Here is a 21,730-nt window from a genome sequence, read left to right on the forward strand (position 1 = left end):
TCGATGTATATATAACTCAGAAGGCCGGTCCCTTTCGGGTCCGATTGGTCGTCCATTAGGCGCGCCCAAAACTTCCAAGATAGCACCTCAACAAAGACCAGACGAGCGGGAATTAAGGCTCCATCATTCTTTCAATTCCTCCATTGCTTCGTTCTTTTCATGCATCAATCCCCTCTCGTTGCTGTCATCCTCACATTGAATATTTCTTTTCTTGGAATTTCTAGTGCCTTTCTTGATTTGGGGAATTAGGGTTCCATCATTCTTTCAATTCCTTGTCTGCTTCATCGGTTTCTCGTGTCAATCCCCTCGCCTTCCTACCATCCTCGCATTGATTCTTTCTTTTCTTGTAGTTTCTGGTGATTTTCTTGTTTCTTTAATCGGTGTCCGTTGCTGTTTCAGTCCTCTTTGATTCCTGTTCGTTATTCTGATGATTCTTGGCGTTCTTTATGCTTCTTTGATTCATTTCTCTCATGGAATGCAATGAGCGCAACAGCGATTGTGGAGCGTAGCACGAATCCCAATCTTCTAGTTTGGGCTTCGTTCACCTTCGACCCCTCGGGGAACCCGCCAGCGATCTCATCCGCCGGCGATCTCATCTGCCTGCGATCCGACCGGGTCTACACCGTCGGCCGGCGGCGCCGCCATTGCGATCTCGTCCTCCTCCACCGCTGCATCAGCAACCGTCATTGCCAGATATTTCTTGATGGATCCGATCGTAAACTCCGTTTGATCGATGGCTTCCTTTTTCCCCGTCGTTCCCATATCCGCGAGATCAGGCGAGGCTTTCAAGCCGTAAGGCAGTGCTCGAACGCTAGGGTTTTTCTCAATGGCGTCTAAATTAATGGTCGCAGGGTCCAGCAAGGCCCGGTAGCAGAATTGTCAGTCGGGGATGAGATGTTGTTTTCTTGCATAAGTGGATCAAGTCATAGTTGTAGAATTAAGCGTGGGTTTCCCGTGAATAGGGTCTTTTTCTCTGGGGTCAAGGCTGTTCGTGAGAATCATTCACTCTCCACGTTGGAGCACGGTCCTTTGGCCCCAAGATCATTTCATTCTGGTGAACTAGCTGAGAAGTATACTTGCCAGCTCCGATCCAGTATCCTACCTGAGGAATTTTCTTGATTTGCAACAAGAAAAACATGTAACACTTCCATTAGCCTTGGAAATTGGATCCCCTGCTTCTCCGGATTCTGAGGGATGCTGTAAGACAGATGATTGGCGGATTAATATTACACTAAAGGTGGTTAGTTCTAATGCAAATGTTCTGAGTGCTGAGCACAAAAACTCCTCCATAAATGCAGTTGAAATCATGGAAGTTCATAATTGTGAACTCCATCCAGATGATGACGGGGTAGTCAGTTATTCAGATGGCAGCACATTCTTTCTGAACCGTCTCAAGCCCATTGGTCCTGGCACATCTGTTCACTGTGATGGAGTCACTCTGCCTGAGCTTTTTCATCCAGTGAAAACACTGCTTCGAGTTTTTATTGCAACATTTACATGTGATGTTTCTTGGTGTGTTATATCTCTCAGCCATTCACAAATATTTTAATATGATCTCGCAATTCTATCAGGTAATGTAGAGGATGCTCAAAGGAAATGTAAGATAGCAATAAAGGATCATTTACCATTTGAAAATATGAGAAAGATGTTGGAGTGCTTGCCATGACAGGAGGACTCCAGCACCATTTTTTAATTATCCAAACCTATTGTTGGTGTATGTATCTTTCTATGACTATGCTTAGTTAAGTTCATTTCATTTATGATGAAAAGTATATATCTATTTAGTAGCTCGAATTGGTTTTCATGTTTATTTCTTTTTGTTTGCAGTTATCCCCCTTTCCCAGATGTAATAGCCTTTGGAAAAGATCGAAACAGAAAAGGTGTTGCATGTTATCATCCAAAGCTTATTGTCTTGCAGACGGATGAAAGTCTTTGGGTTACAGTTACTTCAGCAAATCTAGTTCAAAAACATGTAAGTATAGATATATTCATGTTTGCTCACCATCTACTAATATAAGCATTGCTCTCTGTACATTGTCTTCTTTGGTTCCCTCTTCTTCCCATTTTTTACTCATTTTTTGTAAGGTATTAGCAAACATGGTTGCAGAATAGGTGAACTCAAGTAATTTATATCCTGTTTTCTCATCTTCATAGACATACACATTGCACTCTTCAATTTGCATGTCAATCATCCTCTTGTCCCAGTTTGTGTTCATTGACAATAGTGTCTTGTACTTCCTTCCGGACGATTGGTAAGGTTCAAATTCTAGTGAAGCTTTATCTGGTAATCATGTTCCTTTTGACTTTGTTGCAACTAGATAATTATGATCACATTGGTTGGCATTTGTAAATGCTTGCCCTAGTACACCACATGAAAGGCAATCTGTCGGTTACATATGCTATCTTTCTACTTTGGATTTCCTTAAAGGTTCATTGAAAATGGTTTTCCCTTTTCCCCCACTTTTAGCTTGCCGTTCACCATACTATGCAGCTTCCGCAGAAGTCTTCTCTAGTTGACCCCAACCTTTAATTCTTTTTAGTCTCATTATACTTTGAATCCACATATCACTTCTCTTTTTAATATATCTGGTTTTGTATCTAGCTCCTTTAATTTCAATGTTGACTAGGAATTTCTTCCTCTAGTTTATTATTGGAATTTGTACTTTTTAATTAGACAAATATTCTTCATCAGTTAAGAGCTCCGATTATCATAACTGTGCTTTCGTACTTCAAATACCTGCAATCTTGTCCAACTCTAGATGTTTAACCATTTCAGTTATGATGAATTATTTGTATTTTCTCGTTATCACTATTCACTGTATTCTTATACGAATGTAGGTTTTTTCTTGACAGTGGGACTATGTAACGAACACTGTTTGGTCGCAAGATTTTCCTCATAGAACTACACCAGATTATTCAGCTTTTTTTGGGATCAATTGAAGATCTAAAATCTAATTTTGCCTCTCAGTTAGCTGGGTTTGTGGCATCACTTATTGTTGATGTGCCCAGCCAAGGGCGCACTGGATTAATGAGTTGGCTAAGTATGACTTTGGACAAGCTGCTTGCCACCTGTTGCTTGATTGCCTGGATTCCATACACAGAACTCTAATAATCTTGAGGCTGATTATTGCTTATCAGTGAGTAATTGTCTTACATCCTGATGTAAATTCAGTGTCTGGTGAACTGCAACTTGGTGGAGTATCTTAAAATAACTTTTCAGATATGACCAGCATTATCTACATTTCATATCAGGTAATGTAAACGATGTTAAAAGGAAATGTAAGATAGCAATAAAGGATTATATATCATTTGAAAGTATGAGAAAGAACTTAGGTGATAAAGCATTTGGGAAAGTATGAGAGTGAACGTAGGTGATAAAGCATTTGGAGGAGCCTTTTTGTTAATTTTACAAGGGTGATAAAAGGTATTCCATGAGGTTCATGACAATTATGAAATACAGATTCTTAAAATTGCTTGCCATAACTGAGATACTTGATACTTCTTAGATAGGTAGAGGCACTTTCTCAGAGTATCTGTTTTTGGAAGAAATTAGTAATATTGTTGGATACTTTTAGAATACATTGCGATACTTTTTGGAGAACTTGATTTTAGGCAAGATGGATATATGATTGGACAACTGTTTAATGTCATTTCTATTGATAATCATTAACATCAATTATCAGAAGTCCTTGTTATTTTACATTTCTCTAAATTCTGTTTGTTGAAATAAATTTTTTCGGTTTGCATGCTAGTTAAGTACCATTGAAGTATATGTTGCTATGTGTTTGAAGTATCTTTTACTTCCATGGTATATTTTATACTTTTCTTGATTCAAAATTGAATATATTGGCATGTTCACATTGTTTTTATATCTGATCTGATACCCATGTCTATGCATCACAAATGAGTCTTAAAAGGTTTAACAAAATGGCTCTAGGTACAATTCTGATATGGAGTTAATATATTTATGCAAGTGCTTTACCTTTGTAAAAGAATTTTTTTCTTATAAATGGGACAAAGTGTGAATGTTGACATTCTTTTGAAAGGAAGTATGATTGATATGTGGTCAGAAACTGATATTCAAGGTCGTATACATCAGACTATCAGAATATTGTTTTCTGTCTCAATGCATATGATCACCTCAAGTTGTTAGAGTTTGTGTATTTCTGTCTTTTAAACTAACTAGAATATGCAACATTTGGTTAAATGGGAAGAAACGGTGTTGACGTTAGCTTTCTTGTATCTATTCCTTGGCAAAATATATTAAGCTGAAAAAATGAAATAATTTTGACAATCTTATTGGAGTGAAGGATTGTAATTTCCTCTTTCATTGATTCCCTTGTTCAGACAAATTATGTTTTCTTATGGATGCTTATACTTTGTGGTTCCTTGCATATACAATGACTCCCCATGTATAAGCCAGTATGCAAGCAGAGTATATGATTTGTCAGCATCCATTCCTTTCTTCTATGTGTTGAGCCTTTACAATCCATATCAGATCACATGAATTTGTCATGAATGCTTTCTCCAGTATGCTTTCCTCCTCTTTACTACATGATCATCATTCTGAGAATGGTGCTTACTTCAATCCACGACTTCACATTGAAATTTTGTTAATGCAAGACTTCATCAATGTGAAGGAAACCCTTGCAGCTGCATTTGGTGGAAGCAGCACTAGAGTACAACTGTTAGTTTCCATCTCAGAGGCAAGTTAGTTTAACATAATTTTAGGCATGTCAACATTGATAAGATGCTCTTTGAAACTGGAACAGTTTTCATCCATAATCCGCTTTGACGTGATTCTAGCTACTTTCTCTGACTGCTACGTATGTCATGTGATACAGGAGTCAACATTTCTGAAATACCAAGATTGATCGATCCTGTGCATCCCATCTCTTTGTGCTCGCTTGTTGCTTCTGTGCTGAGATGTCTTGGACTTTGGCATTTAAGAGAGGTACGGATAGGACCTTTAAGCCTTTCATCTTAAATCTATGTGATATCTGGTTCATAGTATATGTAGCAAGGAAAGAAAAATAAGTTGCTGCAATGATGATTTCTGGAAAAATCTTAGTTTATTAGGAGGGAACGGATGTGTTGCAATTTTAGAAATGATGTAAATGGAAGAGAACCAATTAAATTTAGAAAATATCAGATATGAAAACTGTGGACTAATAGATTTTATTTTTAAGATGTTAGATCTCGATGACTATTTGAAGATTACAACCATTTTGGAATACGTGCAGTAGTTTTGGAGAAATGAATTATTCAACTTTTTCTTTTATATAATAATGTTGTTGATAGGAGGAACAGGACAAAGTTATGAACAAAAAAATTTATACTGATAGTGGACATTGTAGTATGTTTTGGTGGTTGTTTCTGTTCAAGAGGTTTGTGGTATGTTTTGGCCATTTCAGAGGCCCCGGGAGTGGCAAGTGCCCCCCATCTCGCTTCCTTCTGACCTTGATCACTAGATTGGTGTCAACAGCTTTTTGGGTAGATAATTGATGATTGTTAAAATTCAGCAGGTCATGACTAGTAGATCTATCTGAAGTTCATCATAATATTGGTAGATTTTCAGTCTCCAGCTGATTGCTAGTTGATTATCTCTGCCCTCACGGATGATAGGCAATTAACACCACTGTTGGCAGACTATTGATGGACTTTTTTTTTGCAAACTGAGATGATCTTTAACTTAAGATCAAACGTATATATATGTATACAAACACACACACATATACAAGTTTCGTAAAGAACTTTAACTTAAGATCAAAACAGAAGTATAGTTGGTGTAAAGCAATGAATGCAGTTTGCAGATAAGATAAAGAGCAGAATGTAAATGCAAATCGAGATTTAGAGTGGTTCGATCAATCTCGATCTACATCCACTTTTGGCTTCCTCCTTCGACGAGGTCACCATCGTCCACTAGAGGTCTTCCTTCAATAGGCGAAGACTAATTCCTTCTTACACCTCTCTTCTCATTTTAATAGGGGTTTAGGAGACAACACTAACAAGCACTCACACTCCTCTTACAGAATTCTAAACTTAGAATGGAGGAGGGAATTTCTAAAGTGATTTCTACAATGTTTCTTTCCTTTTTTGCTCTCTGTGTTTGTGTGCTTTAACCAGGGATGAGAGGGGATATTTATAGGCTTCAAGTTGATTCAAACTTGGAGCCTAAAAACATCTCATCCCGGGTTCCCCAAGCATGGGCGGTACCATCGCCCAGTGTCAGTTTGACGCTGACACTGCCTTGGGCGGTACCACCGCCTAGGTTTGGCGGTACCACCGCTTGGGGGCCAGTGCTGGGTGGTACCATCGCCTAGACTAGCGATACCATCGCCTAGACTGGTGGTACCATCGCCTAACACAGTCTCGAAGACTATGCCATGACGATGAAGTTTCTTGGGGCATTGTTTGGGCTTCTTATTAGGCCCAACATAGTTCTTACATGGGTCTAGTTGGCCCGTAATTATGTTGGCCCAATCCAAGCCCAATTACGTGCTAACTACGATTCCTAAGACATATTCTAAGCTAAACAAAGTCCGTAAGTCTATTCTTTCGACGAGCTTCCGGTGATCTTCCGACGAACTTCCGACGATCTCTCGGCAATGTTCCGACGGACTCTCGGCAAGCTCCTGGACTTCACGATGATCTTCTTGGCGAGTTCCGATGAGCTTCTCTGGCAAGCTCCGAGACTTCTCGGTTGGTTCCTCCAGAACTTCCGACGAACGTTCGGACTTCCGACGAACTCTCGAACTCCCAACGTGATCGCGTCCTTGACTCCGGGACTTCATTTTACTTCATGCCTTGCTATCGTAGTTAATCTTGCACATGTAAAACAAACTTCGATCTAGACAATTAATACTAAGCATTAATCAAGTTGTCCGACATGTCATTGGTCTCTCGACGCTTCGTCCGATTCTTCGGCGCATCGTCCTCTCTTGCGGCCTATTGCCCAATCGGCCAGTTGACTCTGCAACTTCGATATCCTTGGCATAATTTCCATTCTTCTTGGCCCGATGCCCGAATCCATAGCCCGAAGCCTTCTGTCGATACGTCGACCGATCCATCGGCCCGACGTCCAATCTTCTGACATGTTCCTCTGGCCCAACATGAATTTTCCTGCTTTAATTGTCTCATCCTGATCGAAGCATCCTGCGTCACTCAAAACACAGATTAAAACATTAACACAATTATCAATTGGTTTCATCATCAAAATACGAGATTCAACAATCTCCCCCTTTTTGATGATGACAACCAATTAATGACAGAGTTAAACTTAACTCTCGGAGTTTAACCAAACTCCCCCTATCAATATGCTTTATTGATAGAAACTCTTGGATTTAAAAATCTAAGTAAATATGTCATGATCAAATCATGCATGAAATCAACATACTTTCCCCCCTTTGTCGTCAACAAAAAAGAGAAGTCCAATTATTCATGTGTTTGGAATATAAGTTCAACTCATTGCATGAAAAACATAATATCGAGTTTTATCATCAACAAAAAGGAGAAGTACAATTCTCATGTGTTTAAACATAAATTCAAATCGTTGCATGAAAAACATGAAGTTTTATCATCATGCAATTTGTAAGTTAGAAAATTTGGCAAGTGTTACGTCATGCTTAAAACATTCAAGCTATCAAGTTGTAGATATGCAAGGTAGTAAGTTAGCAAGTGCAAGTTAGCATATTTGCTTTTCTTTCCAAGATAGCATTTCTTTATAATGTTCAAGATAATAAGTTCTACATCATGCTAGCTAACAAATTAGAGAAGTTCAAGAAAGCAACTCTTTCTCCCCCTTTATCATATTTTGTTTCTTGAGATAGGCAAGATAGTAATTTTGGTGATGTTCATTCAATATAGCAAGTTAGTAATTTTTGTTTTGAGAAGTGCTATTTTTGCTTTCTTTGCAATGCGCAAGTTAGTAATTTTTGTTTTGAGATGTGCACATTAGCAGTTCTTTCTCCCCCTTTGTCATTGGCAAAAAGAAGAGAAGACTTTTACGTCAATATCTAAATCATGACAAAGGTAAGTATTAATCTTATTTGTGCATCATTATATTTTCAAATTAAGACATGCACAATTTTAAAACCTTACATTTTATTTTTCATGCACGATATCGAAAAATCAATCAATATTATGAGCATATCATACATGATATTCAAGCATTCATGATATATCATTTTGGCAATATGATCATAGCTATTCAAATGATGGTATCTAAATGTCAAAATTCATTACATCTTATCATGCATGATCATTAACTTCTCATTTGGATTTCATGCATAATTTCATTTCATCACATTCAAAATATCAAGAGAATTTTGGTGATGAGATACACATTTCATGAATGCAAGGAATTTTACATAATAAAATTCAAATCATTTATCAAGATGTCGAGTACCAAGAAGAATCATATCATGAAAGAATCTTGATTCATAGAAAAATTTCATGTATCGAATATCGAGAAATCAAGATGATGATTTATATAAAAAATATCACAAGTTATATTCAAGAGAAAAATTATTATTCATTTTTAACTCATTCAATTTATCAAATCAACATTTTTTAGATATGCATGATTCCAAATGTTTGACATATAATATGCATAAATTGAAAAATTGAAATGAGAAGGGAATAATTCAAAGGTACAAGGTTATAAACAAATGTAAGACCAAGTCATAAATCCAAAATTCTATGAATCAAAATAATCAAAATGATCATCAAAGGTAATCTAATGTTATTTCAAGAAATCAATATCATGATTTTGATAAAACTCATTTTAAATTCAAATCATCAAACTCATTAATCTCATTTTTGCTTCTAAAGAACATACATAAGATTAATCTTATTAAGTGTACAATCATTAGATTTATATTTAACATTTTATTACATTAACATAAAATATATAATTTTCATTATCATTTTCAAACTTACGAGCATGATCATATTTTTGTATTTTTATTTTTAAACATTTAATTTTCAAAAAAATTAATTCAAAACTAAATTACAAAAAAAATACATCATGAAAAGCATCATGTAATTTCGAAGTAAATTCGGGGGATTTCGATTACCTCATCGTCGAATGCCGTTAAGGCATAGTTTGCCATCTCGCCTTTGCTGATTTTCTCCTCGTCTTCAGAGGAGTTCGATTCATCCCAATTTGTGTTCTTTTTCTTGTGTTCAAAGCAAGTAGTTCCGTTCTTTTTGTTCTTTAATTTTTGTTTCATGAACTTTTTAAGTTTCTTTGTGAGTTTAAGTTCACCATCACTTGAGCTTATGCTCGAGTGGTCTTCAAATGTTCTATGTCCCAAATCCTTCATGTCTTTGGAAGGTGGTTCTTAAGTTCTTTACGTGCATTGCACATCATTTCATAGGTCATCAAGGACCCGATAAGTTTTTCGAGAGGAAAATTGTTCAAAATTTTCCTCTTATTAAGAGAACACAAAATCTTGTTTACGAGTTCAAAATCCGAAAATCATTTGTCAAGAGCATTAAAAAAGTTCAAAATCGTGCATTAAAAAGTTCCTTTTAGAATCTTTTACACTACTTGTACCTGTGTGATTTCAAGAGTGCATCAAATATCAAAAGCCGTTTCGCACAAAGAAATCCGATTAAATTTATTTTTGTCTAAGACACAAAATAAGACATTCATAGCCTTTGCATTTAGAGAGTGCATCAAATATCAAAAGCCGTTTCGCACAAAGAAATCCGATTAAATTTATTTTTGTCTAAGACACAAAATAAGACATTCATAGCCTTTGCATTTAGAGAAAACGTCTTCTTCTCCGAATCATTCCAATGGTTCATTGGAAGAAAAGACATTTCAAATCCGATTTCGACTGTGTGCCATAAATTCAAATCAATCGAAAGCAAGAAAACTATCATTCGAGTTTTCCAATAAGTATAGCCCGTCTCATTGAAAAACGGAGGACGAATGTGAGAGTGATCCTCTTAAAAGCTGAAAAGAGCCATTTCTATTTCGGTGTTAAACCAAATTAGAAAATCGTGACTCTAATACCAATTGTTAGGATTAGGGTGAATTAGTGCGATGGATAAAAACGTCAACTTCGTTAAATCTCTCGTACATTGAAAACCGATTCCGACGTAAAAGTTGTTTCGTAAAGAACTTTAACTTAAGATCAAAAGGAGGCAGTATGCAGATAAGATAAAGCGCAGAATGTAAATGCAAACCAAGATTTAGAGTGGTTCGGTCAATCTTGACCTACATCCACTTTTGGCTTCCTCCTCCGACGAGGTCACCGTCGTCCACTGAAAGTCTTCCTTCAGTAGGCGAAGACCAACTCCTTACACCCCTCTTCTCCTTTTCACGGGTTTAGGAGACAACCCTTATTGGGTTAGCCTAATCCAAGCCCGTGCTAACTACGATTCCTAAGACATATTCTAAGCTAAACAAAGTCCGTAAGTCTATTCTTCCAACGAGCTTCCGACGAACTTCCAACGATCTCTCGGCAATGTTCCGGTGGACTCCCCGGTAAACTCCTGGACTTCACGACGATCTTCTTGGTGAGTTTTAACGAGTTTCTTTGGCAAGCTCCGAGACTTCTCGGTTGGTTCCTTTAGAACTTCCGACGAACTCTCGAGCTCCCAACGTGATCGCGTCCTTAACTCCGGGACTTCATTTTGCTTCATGCCTTGCTAAACAAACTTCGATCTAGACAATTAATACTAAGCATTAATTAAGTTTTTCGACATGTCATTGGTCTCTCGAGGCTTCGTCCGATTCTTCGACGCATCGTCCTCTCTTGCGACCTATTGCCCAATCGACCAATTGACTCCGTAACTCCGATATCCTTGGCGTAATTTCCGCTCTTCTTGGCCCGATACCCGAATCCACGACTCGAAACCTTCTATCGATACGTCGACCAATTCATCGGCCCGACATCCAATCTTCTGACATGTTCCTCCGACCCAACATGATTTTTCCTACTTTAATTATCTCATCCTGATCGAAGCATCCTGCGTCACTCAAAACACAGATTAAAATATGAGATTAAAAAAAAAAATATTTATATATATAGACTAAATAATGAGCATGGTCTATATGAATTAAAACTACATATATGTACATATATAAATATATACACGTACAAATATATACATATACACACAAATATACATATATATATATATATATATATATATATATATATATACACAAATATATATATATATATATATATACACAAATATATATATATATATATATACACAAATATATATATATATATATATATACACAAATATATATATATATATATATATATACACAAATATATATATATATATATATATATATACACAAATATATATATATATATATATATATATATATAAACACACGAATATACATATATGTACACATATACACATATACACACATATATATATGTTTTTGTCTATGTATATACACATATACAAATATATACATATATATACACACAGTATATGTATTTTTGTATATATATATATATATATATAGACAAACATACAGTATATGTGTGTTTTTTTGTCTATGTATATCAGAATAAGTTGCACAGATCTCTACATTTAGAAACTGCATTACTTCACAAAGAGATTCCAGCGGAGTCCACTTGACCCCAAAGCATCTCAGCATAAATTTTCTCTTCTTCACTCTCCTGGATGGAAAAGTCAGATTCCTCAAAAGTTACTTCTTCATCTAGGATATCCTCGTTCAGTTCTTCCGTTGCATCTTCTGACAAGAATAACTTTGATGAAGTGACTTCAACACAGGCCTCTCGCATGGCCTGTGCTGTAGCTGGTCTATCACCATCTTGGTACTCTGGTGCAGGCATAACAAATGGCAGAACGAAATCATCAAGATTAAATCTGTTTCTACCATCTGTATCCGAAAGATCTGGCGGGGGCACAATCAAGACGATACCAAGCTCATAGTTACAAATATGCAGTTTTGGAGCCTTTGATTCTGACGAAGAAAGCAATGTGTTTCCCCAAGCAGCAGGACTGAAATTGTGTGACCCAATATATATCCAACCAAATGAGAACATACCATTTCCAGATTGGAAACGTCTCTGAGCTACCTAATAAAAAATACCTCAATCACAGGCTCACAGATAATGTAACACTACAGAAATCAGAAGTCAACTCATGATGTGGAAAAGATACCTTGACATGCATTGGGTATCCTAGCCTTTCACATGGATAAGGAATGGCATCATGAAATACACCAGTAGTTGTCAACCTTTGCCAGGTTCTCTGCGTAACAGATCAGGTTATCTTGAGAAACGTAGCATTATTAACTATTTCTAGAATAAGTGGCTCTTCTTTCATGACCATAACATGAGAGGACGACATTTCTGAAGCCCTAGCAAGAAAAACATAGTTACCTAGAAATTCATCATGTCAACAACTATTTGGCAGCAAATTGAGTTCCTTGAAGAAAATCAACATGTACTTTGGCAGACAAATAGATAAAGAAAAAGACTTTTACCTCTGACAGAGAAAGTAAGTGCCTAGAATCCCAAATGCCACGCCGTCCATTTTTCACTCGTTCAATGGTGGGGAATAAGATCTTAATTGATGGTCTATTTAGCTCATCAGCAGAAGTCCAGCAACCCCACTGAAAAAACTGCTTATAAGTGGTCGCAGAACAACAAGAACCAGATCACAACAGAAGAACTAAGGGTACATTACCGCTGGGTCAGACTCGTTAGAATCAGGATACTGACACGACTTTTTCCCAGCTGCAGCTGAGAAAGCAGAAAAAAATTGCAAATTGACTGAAGTTCCAATGGAGGATGAACCTTTACATTACAAAAACACACTAGTAAGATGAGGCACTGTTTATTATTTACTTGAGCAAAGAAGAGTTACATTGCTTATCTGATCTCACCATACACAAAATCAACCTCTAGTGATTCAGGCCACTTGTGTCGCGACAAGACCTACAGTGAAGCAAAACAAATATAAGAGTTACATTGCTTATCTGATCACACCATATACTCTCATAAATTGTCCAGAAAAAGGAGAAATGTCAAAGAGCTCCAAAAGCTGGTGAGAATCCAACTGATAGAAAGTTCATGGATAACTACAAAAAATTTGCAGCAGATGGGAACAGAAAAGAGGAAAAATCCTTGTCAACATGAATCTTGTCTCAGCATAAAAGATAAGTGTTGTCAATTGTGTTTGCCGGTGCAACAACATATATACTTGCAAAGAGAAGGCTGATCAATCAGCTATTATTTCAACTAGAGATTCATTTGTTCAACATGCATGCAAGTTGACAACACTTAATTGAAAACCATTTTCTCCAATACTAACTTTCCACACTGGTTAATTCAACCACTGCAACTTCTCCAATAACATCTAAGAGCATGTGGTCATTGGTCAGCAAACATCAATAACACAAAACACATTTGTCATATTACTAATAAATGTATTTGCTCTGCTATTCTACCCAAGCCTAAGGAAGAAGTACGGGTGTAAAACACACATGATAATTCTGCTCATGGTGACTGTATATGATGATTGTATACTTTAATAAAATAAGAAAAGTAAAACCATTAGTTTTGACAAAAGACCATATGCAAGTCAACTTAAAGGTCACTTCCATTCAAAATTCCTAAATGGAGAATTTAGAGTCATCCAAAGTAGAATGTGGCTGCATGCAGCCAAACGGCAGCAGGCTGTGGCGACCACTTGGACAGTGCCCAGGTTTATTAACTACTGATAATCAACCTAGCGGTTTGTTGATCATCTCAGTTTGCAAAAAAAGAGTCAATCAACAATAGTCTGCCAACGGTGGTGTTAATTGCCTATCATCTGTAAGGGCAGAGATAATCAACTAGCAATCAGCTGGAGACTGAAAATCTACAAATGTTAGGATAAACTTCAGATAGATCTACTATTCATGACCTGCTGAATTTTAACAATCATCAATTATCTACCCAACAGCTGTAGGTCTTCAATATAGTGATCAAGGCCAGAGGAAACCTGAGATGCGGGGCACATGCCACTCCCAGGGCTTCTGAAATGGTTGCCAAGGAGGAATAAAGAAAACTTGTCTACCTTCCTACCCACCCCTACCTATGAAGATCAGTACCACGAACCTCTTGAACAGAAACAACCACCAAAAAATACTACAATGTCCACTATCCATATAAACTTTTTTTTTCATAACTTTGTCCCATTCCTCCTATTACCAACATATTATATAAAAGAAAGATTGAATAATTAATTTCTCCATAACTACTGCATGTATTTCAATATAGTTTTAAACTACAAATAGTCATCTAGATCCAACATTTTAAAAATAAAATCTATCAGTCCACAGTTTTCGTATCTGATATTTTCTAAATTTAACTGGTTCTCTTCCGTTCACATCATTTCTAAAATTGCAACTCATGCATTCCCTCCTAATTAACTATTAAAACTAAGATTTTTCCAGAAATCAACATTGCAGCAACTTAATTTTCTTTCCTTGCTACAATTATGCATAACTCAAACACTATGAACTAGATATCACATAGATTTAGGATGAAAGGCTTCAAGGTACTATCAGTACCTCTCTTAAACGCCAAAGTCCAAGACACCTCTGCACAGAAGCAACAAGTGAGCACAAAGACACATAATGCTCAGGACAGATCAATCTTGGTATTTCAGAAAATGTTGGCCCCTGCATCACATGACAACAGTAGTAGTCAGAGAAGGTATCTAGAATTTCGTCAAAGCACATTAAGGATGAAAACAGTTCAGTTTCAAAGAGCATCTTATCAATGTTGACATGCCTAAAATAATGTTAAACTAACTTGCCTTTGAGACAGAAACTAACAGCTGTACTCTAGTGCTGCTTCCACCAAATGCAGCTGCAAGGGCTTCCTTTGCATAGATGAAGGCCGAAAAACTAAAAAACCCAATGTCACTGAGAGGAGACAACCATTTTGCAACATCTCTAGGCAGAAAACCAAGTTGCACAGAATCTGTTGAATGAATTGGTAACAGTTGAATCTTGGAGTTATTGGGGCAGTAAAGATGAAGTCAGTAATTATATCTTGAAGATGTGACAGAACATGTTTGATCTCAAAATGCAGGCATAAATCAATTGCAAGAAGATTGCTTGATATACACAAGACACTTCAATTCTATCAGACACTAACAGTGACATCTGGAGTCGGATATGCTTTTCAGACTCTGTAAACATTTGTTGCATGACCAAGTAGAAAAGTTACCCAGATTGTAAAAAAGATTGAAAGTGCTTACCTCCTACAGAAAATTTATCCAAATCTGCAGTAACAACCACACTCACAGCGTTAGTATCTGCTGGTATGTTTGTAGCTCTTTTCAGGAGAACTTCTACCATTCCACTAGTGTTCTCTCGACACTTTCCTAAAAGTGAAGCTAGAACTCTTAATCGACCACCATTTGGGTCAGGGGAAGCATGAAATCGATGGCTTAAACCAACTACAGTCGCTTGAACTGAACCAAAAAAATGCCCAGAAGAAGTCTTACATTGCATGATCTGTTTAGCCTGCAACAAAGGCTAATTTCAATGGTTGTTAGGAAAAAAAAAGTGATTACTAGATAACTGAGACACAGCATATCAAAATTTCAAATGCAATAGGAAGTAAATTTTGGATTGAAGTCTTGCATGAACAAATCAAACTCAAGAAGCACTATTCTAAGAATGATGATGTAGTAAAGAGGAGGAAAACATATTGAAGAAAGCACTCGTGACAAATTCATGTGATCTGAAATGGATTGTAAGGCTCAACACATAGGAGAAAGGAATAGATACTGATAAATCACATGCTCTGCTTGCATACTGGCTTTATACATGGGGAGTCATTGTATATAAAAGAAACCATAAAGTATAAGCATCCATAAGAAAACATAATTTGCCTGAACAAGGGAATCAATGGAGGAGGAAATTACACTCCTTCAGTCCAATAAGATTGTCAAAATTATTTCATCTTTTGAACTTAATATATTTTTCCAAGGAATAGATACAAGAAAGCTAACATCAACACCTTTAATTCCCATTTAACCAAATGTTGCATATTCTAGTTAGTTTAAAAGACAGAAAGAAATACACAAACTCTATCAACTTGAGGTGATCATCAAACATAAAGTGTATTAATTTAATACTGATATATGCATTGAGACAGAAAACATTATTCTGATAGTCTGATGTAAATGACCTTGGATATCAGTTTCTGAACACATATAAATGATACTTCGTTTCATTTATAAGAAAAAAAATCTTTTACCATGGTAAAACACATGCATAAATATATTAACTACATATCAAAAATGTACCTAAAGCCATTTTGTTAAACCCTTTAATACTTATTTGTTATGCATGGACATGGATATCAGATCAGATATAAAACAATGTGAACATGCCAACATATTCAATTTTGATTCAAGAAAAGTATAAAATATAGCATGAAAAGATACTTAAATCACATAGCAACATATACTTCGATGGTACTTAACTAGCATGCAAACTGAAAAAAATTATTTCAACAAACAGAATTTAAAGAAATGTAAAATAACAAGGACTTCTGATAAGTGGTGTAGGCTCATTAGTTTAATCATTAATCATAAATATATTATCAATAGAAATGACATTAAACAGTTGTCCAATCGTACATCCATTTTGCCTAAAATCAAGTTCTCCAAAAAGTATTCCAATGTATTCTAAAAGTATCCAAAAATATTACTAATTTCTTCTAATAACAGATACTTTGAGAAAGTACCTCAACCTATCTAAGAAGTATCGTGTAAGTATCTCAGTTATGGCAGGCAATTTTAAGAATCTGTCTTCCAAAATTGTCATGAACCTCATGGAATACCTTTTATCACCCTTGTAAAATAAACAAAAAGGCTGCTCCAAATGCTTTATCACCTAAGCTCTCTCTCATACTTTCCCAAATGCTTTATCATCTAAGTTCTTTCTCATACTTTCAAATGGTAAATGATCCTTTATTGCTATCTTACGTTTCCTTTGAACAGCCATATCTGAGATGTATGAAATGTAGATAACACTATCCATATCTGAAAAGTTATTTTAAGATGCTCCAACAAGTTGCAGCTCACCAGACATTGAATTTACATCAGGATGTACTACAATTACTCACTGATAAGCAATAATCAGCCGCAAGATAATAAGAGCTCTGTGTATGGACTCCAGGCAATGAAGCAACAAGGTGGCAAGCAGCTTGTCCAAAGTTATACTTAGCCAACTCATTGACCCAGTGCGCTTGGCTGGGCACGTCAACAATAAGTGATGCCACAAACCCAGCTAACTGAGCAGCAAAGTCAGATTTTAAATCTTCAATTGATCCAAAAAAAGCTGAATAATCTAGAGTACTTCTACGAGGAAAATCTTGCCACCAAACAGTGTTCGTCACATAGTCCCACTGTCAAGAAAAAACCTACTTACAAATAAGAATATAGTGAAATCATAATGGAAAAAAAACAAATAAGTCACCAAACAATGTTCATTGAATAGTCCCACTGTCAAGAAAACACCTATGTTCAAATAAGAATGCAGCAAATAGTGATAACAGGAAAAATACAAATAATTCATCATAACTGAAATGGTTAAACATCTAGAGTTGGACAAGATTGCAGGTATTCTAAGTACGATAGCACAGTTATGATAATCGGAGATCTTAACTGATGAACAATATTTGTCTGATTAAAAAGTACAAATTCCAATAATAAACTAGAGGAAGAAATTCCTAGTCAACATTGAAATAAAGGAGCTAGATACAGAACCAGATATATTAAAAAGAATTAAAGGGCAATGTTGTCTGGAGAAGACATCTGAAGAAGCTGCATAGTTTGGTGAATGGCATGCCAAAAGTGGGGAAAAAGGGAAAACCATTTTCAATGAACCTTTAAGGAAATCCAAAGTAGAAAGATAGCATATGCACACTACAGATTGCCTTTCATATGGTGTACTAGGGCATGCATTTACAAATGCCAACCAATGTGATCATAACTATCTATTTACAACAAAGTCAAACGGAACGTGATTACCAGAGGAAGCTTCACTAGAATTTAAACCTTATCAACCGTCTAGAAGGAAGAACAAGACACTATTGTCAATTAACATGAACTGGGACAAGTGGATGATTGACATGCACATTGAAGAGTACAATGCAACCACGTTTGCTAGTACCCTATAGAAAATGAGTGAGAATGGGAAGATGAAACCAAATAATACAATGTACAGAGAGCAATGCTTATTTTAGTAGACAGTGAGCAAACATGAATATATCTATACTTACCTGTTTTGGAACTAGATTTGCTGAAGTAACTATAACTCGAAGACTTTCATCCCTCTGCAGGACAATAAGCTTTGGATGATGACATGCAACACCTTTTTTCTTTCGATCTTTTCCAAAGGCTATTACATCTGGAAAAGGGGGATAACTGCAAACAAAAGGCAATAAACATGAAAATCAATTTGAGCTACTAAATAACATATACTTCTCATAAAAAATGCAATGAACTTAACTAAGCGTAATCATAGAAAGATACATACATCAACAATAGGTTTGGATAATTAATATATGGTGCAGAAGTCCTACTATCATGGCAAGCACTCCAACATCTTACACTGTCGTGGCATGCAATTGTTATTGGCAGGTGGTTTGGTAATCGACAACATGACAAAAACCTGTCAAACTTTCATTTTTGTTAAATATCAGCACAAGAGACAAAAGAAATCATATGATAGAATTGCGAGATCATATTAAAATATTTGTGAATGGCTGAGAGATATAACACACCAAGAAACATCACATGTAAATGTTGCAATAAAAACTCGAAGCAGTGTTTTCACTGGATGAAAAAGCTCAGGCAGAGTGACTCCATCACAGTGAACAGATGTGCCAGGACCAGTGGGCTTGAGACGGTTCAGAAAGAATGTGCTGCCATCTGAATAACTGACTACCCCATCATCATCTGGATGGAGTTCACAATTATCGACTTCCATGATTTCAACTGCATTTACGGAGGACTTTCTGTGCTCATCACTCAGAACATTCGGATTGGAACTGACCACCTTTTGAGCAACATTAATCCGCAAACCATCTGTCTTACAGCATCCCTCAGAGTCCGGAGAAGCAGGGGATCCAATTTCCAACGCCAATGGAAGTGTTACATGTTTTTCTTGTTGCAAATCAAGAAAATTCCTCAGGTAGGATATTGGATCGGAGCTGGCAAGTATACTTTTCAGCTGGCTCTGCAGAATGAATGATCTTGGGGCCAAAGGACTGTGTTCCAACGTGGAGAGTGAACGATTCACACGAACAATCTTAACCTCAGAGAAAAAGACCTTATCCACGGCAAACCCACGCTTAATTCTACAACTATTGCTCGATCCACTTCTGCAAGAAAACAATATCTCATCTCCGACAGACAATTCTGCTACCGCGCCTTGCTGGACCCTGCGACCATTAACGAAGACGCCATTGAGAGAAACCCTAGCGTTCGAGCACTGCCTTCCGGCTTGAAAGCCTCGACTGATCTCGCAGATATGGGAACGACGGGGAAAAAGGAAGCCATCGATCAAACGGAGTTTACGATCGGATCCATCCAGAAATATCTGGCAATGACGGTTGCTGATGCAGCGTTGGAGGAGGACAAGATCGCAATAGCGGCGCCCCCGGCCGACGGTGTAGACCCGGTCGGATCGCAGGCACATGAGATCGCCGGCGGGTTCCCCGAGGGGTCGAAGGTGAACGAAGCCCAAACTAGAGGGTTGGGATTCCCGCGTCGCTCCATGATCGCTGTTGCGCTCATTGCATTCCATGAGAGAAATGAATCAAAGAAGCATAAAGAACACCAAGAATCATCGGAATAACAAATAAAAATCAAAGAGGACTGAAACAGCAACGGACACCGATTAAAGAAACAAGAAAATCACTAGAAATTACAAGAAAAGAAAGAATCAATGCGAGGATGGTAGCAAGGGAAGGAGATTGACACAAGAAACCGATGAAGCAGACAAGGAATTGAAAGAATGATGGAACCCTAATTCCCTGACTCAAGAAAAACACTAGAAATGCCAAGAAAAGAAGGATTCAATGTAATGATGGGAGCAACGAAAGGGGATTGATGCAAGAAAAGAACGAAGTAATGGAGGAATTGGAAGGATGATGGCACCTTAATTCCCGCTCGTCTAGTTATTTCTTGAGGACGAGTGATCGAACCCGAATGGAACCGGCCTTATGAATTCTATATAACGTCGAGCCGACTTCGCCACCGACATCGGGACCAATGCAGGACATCGAAACAGCGCCAACAACAGATGGTTCGAGCTAGTCTCAACGCAAATCACGCGGGCGAAATCTACCGGGAGATGTTTGGGTCGAGTCAGATTACAGCAAATCGGGTTCTCCGTTCGGGTCAAACGTTTGGTTCCTCGAATAAAATTGGATCTCGAACAGGCAGCCATGGATTAGCCAAATACCCTGACGAAGCTTCGAAGTTGCACTGTGTCACGTCATGTCCCTAGACGTGGTTGGATCCGACCCGATATATCTTATGTAATTTAGTGCGCAAGATCGCAATTGCGGTGCCTCCGGCCGACGGTGTAGACCCGGTCGGATCGCAGGCGGGTCCCCGAGGGGTTGAAGGTGAACGAAGCCCAAACGAGAGGGTTGGGATTCCCGCTTCGGTCCACGATCGCTGTTGCGCTCACTGCATTCCATGAGAGAAATGAATAAAAGAAGCATAAAGAACGCCAAGAATCATCGGTGATAGGGATAAAAGTGGCCGGATGACGCGCCATGACGACATCCCCCCAGGAAAGCAATAACGCTGACAACTCCCACTGTCGTGCGACGACCTCCGACCTCGCACAGTTGACCACGGCAAAGCAGGACAACGACCTGCCCCCGCCCATACCCTGCTGCAAGCTGCCCCGCCACGCGACCCCAGCGGCCGCGTCAGAGGCCATCAGAGGCACCATCTCACTCCAGCAGGTGGCCACGTCAGGTAAACGCTAAACCTATCTATAAATACCCCCGAGCTCTCAAGAGAAGGGGGGAGAGGAACTCACTCAGACACAAAACACTCATAGGCTCTTCTTCTGCCTCATCCCCAACACCCTCCACATCCTCCTCTAACTTGATCGTCGGAGGGGTCGGGCCGAGCTCCCGGCCCGACCTGTGTGCAGGTGCGAGACGGTGTCGCCTCTTCCCGAAGCTGCGGCGGAGCTGCCTCCCGACCCGAGCCGCCGACCCGAACCGCCGACCCGACCTCCCGACCCGAACCACCGAGCTCGGCCGTCGGGAGACCTCGAGGAGCGCCCCCACGGAGATCACCGCCTTCCGGACCCGAACCAAGCCGCGACACCGTCTCGGCCACTAGGCCCCACGCGCGCGGCCATCCCGCGCGCCTCGGCTCCTCGGTCCCACGCGCGCGACCAGCCCGCGCGCCTGGGCCCCTCGGTCCCACGCGCGCCTCACGCGCGGCCAACCCGCGCGCCTCACGCGCGGCCAAACCGCCAGCGTCTCATGCGCGCGGCCAGCCCGACCGCGCCGAGCGTCTCGGCCACTAGGCCCCACGCGCGCGGCCATCCCGCGCGCCTCGGCTCCTCGGTCCCACGCGTGCGACCAGCCCGCGCGCCTCGGCACCTCGGTCCCACGCGCGGCCAACCCGCGCGCCTCACGCGCGGCCAAACCGCCCGCGTCCCACGCGCGCGGCC

The 21,730-nt window shown here is 38.7% G+C and overlaps 1 protein-coding gene and 1 pseudogene across 7 annotated transcripts; one reads left to right on the plus strand and one right to left on the minus strand.

The window, feature by feature from the left end:
• The first annotated feature begins 56 nt into the window (after positions 1-56).
• On the plus strand, positions 57-5,172 carry LOC135625714 (uncharacterized; annotated as a pseudogene).
• A 6,348-nt stretch (positions 5,173-11,520) lies between these two features.
• LOC135624700 (uncharacterized) lies at positions 11,521-20,327 on the minus strand. Of its 7 annotated transcripts, XM_065128580.1 has the most exons (13): positions 20,185-20,327; positions 18,807-19,808; positions 18,560-18,694; positions 18,303-18,447; positions 17,145-17,426; positions 15,265-15,544; positions 14,818-14,984; positions 14,570-14,680; positions 12,899-12,950; positions 12,700-12,809; positions 12,497-12,625; positions 12,172-12,261; positions 11,521-12,086 (listed from the first exon to the last, which is right to left on the minus strand). In XM_065128580.1, the coding sequence occupies exons 2-13, from the start codon at positions 19,721-19,723 to the stop codon at positions 11,592-11,594; spliced, it is 2,913 nt and encodes a 970-aa protein (XP_064984652.1). In that variant the 5' UTR covers positions 19,724-19,808; positions 20,185-20,327; the 3' UTR covers positions 11,521-11,591. The 7 variants fall into 7 exon arrangements, with proteins under 7 accessions (XP_064984652.1, XP_064984651.1, XP_064984650.1 ...); XM_065128579.1 differs by having other exon boundaries at positions 15,265-15,532; positions 18,807-20,246; XM_065128578.1 differs by having other exon boundaries at positions 18,807-20,246.
• Between the last annotated feature and the right edge of the window lie 1,403 nt (positions 20,328-21,730).

Source organism: Musa acuminata, chromosome BXJ2-10 (genome assembly GCF_036884655.1).
Source record: "Musa acuminata AAA Group cultivar baxijiao chromosome BXJ2-10, Cavendish_Baxijiao_AAA, whole genome shotgun sequence".
Taxonomy (NCBI): domain Eukaryota; kingdom Viridiplantae; phylum Streptophyta; class Magnoliopsida; order Zingiberales; family Musaceae; genus Musa; species Musa acuminata.

Coding starts and splice junctions, on each gene's coding strand:
- LOC135624700 (XM_065128578.1), bottom strand. CDS start 19,831: ATGGAATGCAATGAGCGCAACAGCGATCATGGAGCGACGCGGGAATCC. Junction 18,448..18,559: donor TATCCAAACCTATTGTTGAT/GTATGTATCTTT, acceptor TTTTGTTTGCAG/TTATCCCCCTTTTCCAGATG. Junction 12,262..12,496: donor ACTTACTTTCTCTGTCAGAG/GTAAAAGTCTTT, acceptor TCTGTTACGCAG/AGAACCTGGCAAAGGTTGAC.